Source organism: Maylandia zebra, linkage group LG4 (genome assembly GCF_041146795.1).
Source record: "Maylandia zebra isolate NMK-2024a linkage group LG4, Mzebra_GT3a, whole genome shotgun sequence".
Lineage (NCBI taxonomy): Eukaryota > Metazoa > Chordata > Actinopteri > Cichliformes > Cichlidae > Maylandia > Maylandia zebra.
The window spans coordinates 16920682-16928275 of record NC_135170.1 but is presented as its reverse complement, the minus strand read 5'-3'; the positions used below and the strand labels follow the sequence as shown (position 1 = coordinate 16928275).

The following is a 7594-nucleotide window of genomic DNA, read 5'->3' as shown; positions in this document are numbered from 1 at the left end:
TTTAGTTCACTGACCCTCCTGGAACACAACAATAAATATTTCTATATAAGATATTCTCATAAATGACTGTGTACTAGAAAGCTTACAGTTTACAGTCTGTTTAACATCCAGAAGTTAGCTTTCGCACATATCACAGGTCAATTTTGAGTAATGTTCTCTGCTGCAGTGTATGCAATTTACACTAATGCCATGATGTTCTCTCTTAAATGCATGTACAAGTTCACAGCCTGATATGAGTCTGTTGGTGGAGTCAGATGGGACTCAGTCATGATGATATTGCACAGTTCATATACATCGGGGTCACATGGTTTGGTCAGTCGAAAAACACACTCAGTTTTACACATTTCAACATGTTCTTCTTCAGTGGGGCAAAGGAAGTCTCTTGTCCCGTAGAGCTCAGGTAATGTATACATTACATTAGGTCGACCACTGGGGATATTGATGTTTGCTGATGGCCTGATGGAGTGTGTATTCCAAACCTGTGCAGTGTCATCCAGCTCATCCTGTTAAAAAGAATACAGAAATTTAAGAAATGCGATCGCATGTACGTATATACATATACGCAAATCACGATGAGACAACTCACTCACTGAGAGGAAGGTTTATTAGATTTATGCAATTTATTATTTTTAAACAATCATGTGCATTTTTGTAATCATGTACTTTACCTAATGTCATCTGTACAAGTGTTTCACACACTAACTACGGTTACTGTTATGCTGTGATATCTTACATTAGTACTATTAGTCTTATTACTACCTGCTTGGCTCATCTACTCACCTCATAATAATCAATTTGTTTTATGTCACTGATCATTGTATTTTGTATTTGTAAGTTATTTTGATATCCCAATCGAAATAATTCCAAATTGTAAATAGTTAATATTATAGATAAGAAAATTTCATATGCCATGTCAACATAAACAACATAGATGTTACTGTAGTCTTGGTTGTTGAGCTCTTCCTTAAGGCGGCCGATTGCTTAAACCTAAATTATAGTATTTACACAATTTTTGATTTCATTTACTCCCTGCTCCTCTCACCCGCTTCTCCCTGTCTTGTCTCTTTCTTCCTGCAAGTCTCTCCATTCCCTAAACCTGGTACAGGGCCCTATTTCAGGAAGTGAAAAACGATACTCAGGGTTGAGTAACCCCGAACTGTCCAACTCGGAATATTCGGTTTCAGAAAGGCTGATAACAATTAGTTCAATCAACGCGGAGTTGCTTTAACCCCAAGTTAAGCACGCGCACGAGGATACATAAAGCCCTGATTAGTGGAGCACAGATTAAGCGAGTCACCATGGAGACGGAGGGAAAGAAGGCGCGGTCAATGCATTTTACAGCGCTTGAGGCCGAAATTCTGATGGCAGCATATGCCGATAACATGCAAATTTTGCAGAAAAAAAGTAACACAGCCTCAGCTGCAAAAGAAAGGGAGCATGCATGGCAAAACATAGCCGACAGAGTCAATGCGTGAGTGTTAATTTAAACATTGATCTAGGGATTTCCACCCATTTAACACGTTATTTATTATATTTTATTTTTTATTTTATACATTTTATTTTGTGACGTGATGTGAGCGCAGGTGCAACCCAACAGGCCCCAAACGTTCCTGGCAGCAAGTAAAAATGAAATATAAAAATATAGTCCAAACAGGTAAGGTGTAATTGTATTATGAGCCATAGTGCTTGGTCTGTTTGTCCGATGTAAATCAATTGCAGTTAGAGGCTACATTAATTGTCTTTCTGTAAGCACTTATTAAAATTATCTGAGCACATTACAAGTACATATTTGCTTACTCTGTATGCTCAAATGTGACCCGTTATGGCCACTAGAAAAAAAGTGGAGGCCCGAAAAAAAAGATGGGGGTCCTCCACCACCACCACCACACAGAGGCTGAGCAGTTGGCTTCCACATTTGTGATAATGGGAACACCACAAACGAGTACAGGAGACGTTTCACTTCCTCAGTTTCCTTTATCTCTCACTCACACACGCATGCATCCAGGCACGCAACAAAACATATTTTATTAACTCACCTGGATGAGTCCCATGCAACAAAACTGAAGGAGGTTTTTGTCCAGAAACCCACCATCAAAGTACCCGTTGTCTCTGATGTCTGCAAATAAGGATAACCAGAACTCCAGACACTGGCTGCGAAGAAAACGCCACCAGTATTCAATCCTTTGATTGGCGGTACTTGCTCCCTCCAAGTAACTCTCAGGGGTGTCGTTAGGAGCCACGGGCACAAGGAAACGCTGAAAGCCTCTAACATGGCCATTTTCAGTTCCAAGATCGCCCCTCACAACTCTAGGGCAGCCCTTTAAACGCTGCACCGCTTCTATGTAATACCCCCCGATCACTTTCGGATTACTATTTGTTGTGTATGCATTAAGCCAGATTATTTTTCTCGAGAAACCGTCAATACTACCATTGATACAGATGCCATATGGCTTCAGTTTGTCGTAGGAGTCCATGTGCCAGATGAAATTCGGCCCTTTTGAAAAATAGTTCCTCCGCCTGAAACGTCTTGCTTGCCTCAGTGCGACGCCTCGGGGATCCAGCTCCTTCAAAACCAAGCGCACATCCTCTTTCCTCACGCGTAGTCCATGTTCCCTGCATTTAGCGTACATCCATCGGTATCCGTGAAGCTGCCCAGAGTACTGCAATTGGTTGTCTATAAATTCAACCAAGACGGCCAGGTCAGAGTACGCTTTGTGGCGAGTGTGTCCCCTTGCGCTAAGAACTCTCTTCAGATGTCTTTCGCTTATATGAAAACTGTGTCTAATGCAAAGCACAGTTTTAATGTCTTTATAGTTTAGTCCAAGCTCAAAGTAAAAATCTATGAATCGCTCAAATGGGTGTGTGTCCTCCATCGCTGTGGTTGTTTCTAAGGTTTCAGTGCTGATTTGGAGGTCTATGGTACAGACTTTTGCGAGCGCTCGCAATACTTTTGCGAGATCTCGCAAAAGTCCGTCTTAATTTTTTTTTTCTCCCTAATTTTTTTTTTTTTCCTCCGTAATTTTTTTTTCTCCCATGTCCCCTGGGGGGCTCCGTAGGTCCGCAGGTGCGCATTCGCTGTCAAAATAAAAAACACGCACAAGGGTTAGGGTTAAATTTAAAAACTGTACTTTTGAGTTAAAATATATATTTATAATTTTAATAAATGACAAATTAAAAAGGCATGAACATTTTTTTTGTATCGAAAAAATATCGAACCGTGACACCAAAGTATCGAACCGAACCGAACCGTGAATTTTGTGTATCGTTGCACCCCTAATAAACATATATGAATAAAACCACTTTTTTTTACGCTAGTAATTCCTTTTGTACATAATTTTATATTATTGTTAATAATAAATTAATTAACCGCATTGACGGCCACACCTCTACTATTTTTTACTGTTCTCTCAAGCTTTTCTATTTTGGAATCATACACAGCAAATCCAGCATGTCCAAATTAACACTGTCGGATTTGATTTCAACACTATTAAAGTGTCTATATGGGTCCACACCAGAGAGTGTTAATTTAACTCTTTTTGGAGAGTTGGTACGTCAACTCCGATTTAGTGTTAAACACCAAATCTGTCTGGAGTTGATAATTTAACACTTGGTGTTAAGAGTTTATATATTAACTCTCAAAGAGTATTTTAGTTTAACTACGTAAGAGTTATCTTCTAATTCATTCTAAAAAGCGGGAATTTTACTGTTCTGAACTTCTAGAAATTTCTTTTGGAAATAAACATTTACTAAAAAGATGCAATGGTTTTTGAAAAACATTTATTCTGAACTGCGCACCACAATTTCAAAACATTTTCTGAAAGATGTAACAGTGTACATGTTCTCACTTTCATTAGAATTTTGTTTATCAAAAGGTCTGACATAGGTGAGCTGGTAAATGCAAATAACAGCATTCTCATCACTTATTTCTTCAATACAATATGCATGTCCTTCATTCATCCCTTTGTGGAACTTCAACGCACTTCTGCTCTCCCCCATATTCCATCTTCACAAGCATATCCTGTGCGGAGATCGAATAAAAATTAGTTGACACTAATTAATGGCACAAATAATCCAGTAAACAATTGCAGCACAGTAAAAAAAAAAAAAAAAAAAAAAAAAAAGGAATCCTCTTTGAGCCATTACTTGTGTAAAGTATTTTCCCAAAAGACAAAGACACAGGCAACAGGTAATACTGAACTAAATGTAAAACCTCAACCTTTTTAATTTTTACCTAAACCGTGTGCACAAAACTCTGGAGGGATCTATGCTAACGTAGAATCGAGTCAGGACATCAGCTACTGCTGTTTGCTCGTGTTTTTTTTTTTTCTCTTTTTTTTTTATGGGCGATCGTTTTCAGGCTTCAAGTAGCACCATTATACCAACATTTCACATTCTAGACATTGTTTTAGGTGTATTTGACCAAAAGTTTGACTGAAAATTCACATGCAAGCTTTTTTCAAGGCTAAATCAGGGCCATAATGTTTGTGTAGTTGAAAGAAAAATTTGAAATTGAAAATATGTAAACTGAAAGCAAAAGTCACATTTTTAGAGTGAACTTTGAAAAAGAAAGAGTTGGATTTAAAATAAAATCAAACGTTTTGAATATTTGTATTAACTGAAAACCCAATGGTTCTTTTATCTATAATTTCTCTGAGTAAACTTTATTTAAAAATTTTCAGTAATCTTTTTTTCATTATTATTATTTTTTTAAAAATCTATTCAGTCTCAGATTACATTTTTTCAGATTCAGATCTTTTAAATTAATGTACAAAAAAATTCTTCAGGTTCGGATTTTTCTCTCAGCTTCAATTTTTTTTTTTCCACTTTCAGATCTCTATTTTTTAGTTACAGACTTTTGGCCCTGTTTTGGCCTGGTGGGCGTGGCTACACAGAAATGGGCGGGGAATCATGAGTGACAGCAGACCGCTGCAGGCTCAAGATGGTCCATTTTTCATGTTGCCTTCAGGAAACCTGGGAATGAACATAATTTATCAAACACCTCCTGCACTGTGTTATTTGATAATGTTTAGAAAACATGTCATGCATAACTGCTAAAACTCAGTTACTAAAGCTCTTTCAAGCAGTAATGTGTACAAATTACGCCGTAACATCAATTATGAGACGTTTTCCCAGCCACTACGTGAGAAGCGGTCATTTCCCATGCTCTCAAAGTAGCGCGCATTGTATCGGGTGGGGGCTGCCTGTTAACTTGTCCCTCAGTGAACGATGGCGTTGTCTTCCAACAACACTGCTGGCGGGAACAATCAGGTGAGTGTTTAAGTTTGGAACAATTACACTGCAGTCTGTGAATACTACGAATTTAAGACGTGGCTATTGTTACGGTAAATTTTTTCGGCTATTCTGTTTTTTTATTTTATAACGATTTTTGCTGAAATGCTAGCTCAACAGAAACGCCTCGCTATCATTTTCGGCTGAAACTTACTTCGAAAGATAAAGTAATATTAACAATTTGATCCTTCCCCAAAAATATGGAAAACATTTTAAAAGACTCCATAACTAATCGGGCTTGGGATGCAGTCTTCATCACCTGCGCTACGGCAATGTTGCAAGACTCTCATCCATCCATTATCTGGTTCCGGGCTCCGCTTCAGTAAATAGACCCAGACTACCCTCTCCCCAGCCACTTTAGCCTGCTCCTCAGGAGGAATCCTTGTTTCTTCAAACAGTGTAAATGGTAAATGGCCTGTATTTGTATAGCGCTTTACTAGTGCCTAAGGACCCCAAAGCGCTTTACATATCCTGTCATCCACCCTTTCACACACTGGTGATGGCAAGCTACATTGTAGCCACAGCCACCCTGGGGCGCACTGACAGAGGCGAGGCTGCCGAACACTGGCGCCACCGGGCCCTCTGACCACCACCAGTAGGCAACGGGTGAAGTGTCTTGCCCAAGGACACAACGACCGAGACTGTCTGAGCCGGGGCTCGAACCGGCAACCTTCCAATTACAAGGCGAACTCCCAACTCTTGAGCCACAATCGCCCCAGTGTGCTGGTCATTCTCGGTCTTGATGCTTAAATCTTTCCCTGGTTTCTTTGGAAAAAAAAGTTTTCTTGGAAAACGAAAGATGCATAACCCAAGGATCCCTGTGACACCACCTTTTAAAGCATGGAAGCCTTTCAGTTTCTATGTATACTTGCTGAACTGTAATGCAGAAACAACACCTACCTCCTCTGAGGAATTTCAGCTTGCACAGGCAGGACTGGGTAAAAGACATCTCACAATGTCCAGGGACATGAACCATGAAGAGGTTAAAGGAATAAATATATAGATTTTCATAGGGCTGCTCAATTAATCGAATTTTATTCACGATTACGATCTGGGCTTTCAACGATCATTAAAAATGACTGAGCCGATTATTAGCCCCTCCCTAATTTATCCGCGACACCTTAAAGGCCGGTCCGTGAAAATATTGTCGGGCATAAACCGGTCCGTGGCGCAAAAAAGGTTGGAGACCGCTGATTAAGAGGACCCGAGGGAAGCTCGGAAAGCTAAGCAGAAGTTATTTGGAGAGTGACTGCCGTTGGTTGAAAAGAGAGGTATGTGTTATGAGCTTACTGGTTTGGTGTTGATAAAAGGTGTCAATATTATTGTCTCAAGTACACCTTTCTGTATACTATGATTTCTTTTTTGAATCATCCATCCATCCATCCATCCATCCATTTTCTTGGCCGCTTATCCCTTGTGGGGTCGTGGGGAGTGCTGGTGCCTATCTCCAGCGGTCACAGGGCGAGAGGCGGGGAACAACCTGGATGGTTGTGTGTATGTATGTATGTATGTATGTATGTATGTGTATATATATATATATATATATATATATATATATATATATATATCAGTATTGCCTCAAATGGAAAAAAATACTGTGATATGAAAATAATCTAATTTCACCCAGCTCTAAATGAATGTTTTACATCGGATAATTCATAACTTTCTTCTCTCAATAGAAATGGTCGCCGGAATCGAGACTCGTTTCTTTGAAGGACCACCACACCAAAAAAGTCCACGCTATTCCCTTACTGACTTTGACAGTGGACTCTTCAGGCATGTTTATTTTAAAGAAAGGGAAAACTGTCATGTTTTATACTATAAGCAATACACTCATGCTGTTTGTATAAGTAGGACTGTTGGTGAGATTCTGGCCGTCAGTTTGGCACAAGGAGGTCCTGCCCCTACATTTTTCAGCCAGTGGGCTTACAGTTACCTCTGCAATGGGCAGATCAACCCAACACAGCTGGATAAAAATACAGTGGCAGATTCACAGTTGCGGTTACTGATTGACCAGGTGCTGTATAACTAGTAAAAATATTGCCTTAGTACACATTGCAGCTATATAATTTCATCTGTTAAATTACTTTTAGGTGGAATCTTCAACTGAGCAGTCACTTCAGGGCCTTACTGATGAGATTTTAAACTGTGGATTCACTGGAGCCATCTCGGTTCAAAAAAACGGAACCGATTGTCCGGTATGCTGTGACATGTTTTCGTTTTTCTATATGAATGTAAGAAAAATAGCATCTGAAGATGTTGTTTAATCTCTTTTTTGTACCCACAGAGCCATTACACTCCATGC

General features: G+C 39.5%; 1 protein-coding gene across 1 annotated transcript; it reads right to left on the bottom strand.

Moving 5' to 3' along the window:
• Positions 1 to 2921, bottom strand: LOC143418503 (uncharacterized). Its single transcript, XM_076883586.1, has 2 exons — positions 2037 to 2921; positions 1 to 503 (listed from the first exon to the last, which is right to left on the bottom strand). The coding sequence occupies exons 1-2, from the start codon at positions 2871 to 2873 to the stop codon at positions 177 to 179; spliced, it is 1164 nt and encodes a 387-aa protein (XP_076739701.1). The 5' UTR covers positions 2874 to 2921; the 3' UTR covers positions 1 to 176.
• Between the last annotated feature and the right edge of the window lie 4673 nt (positions 2922 to 7594).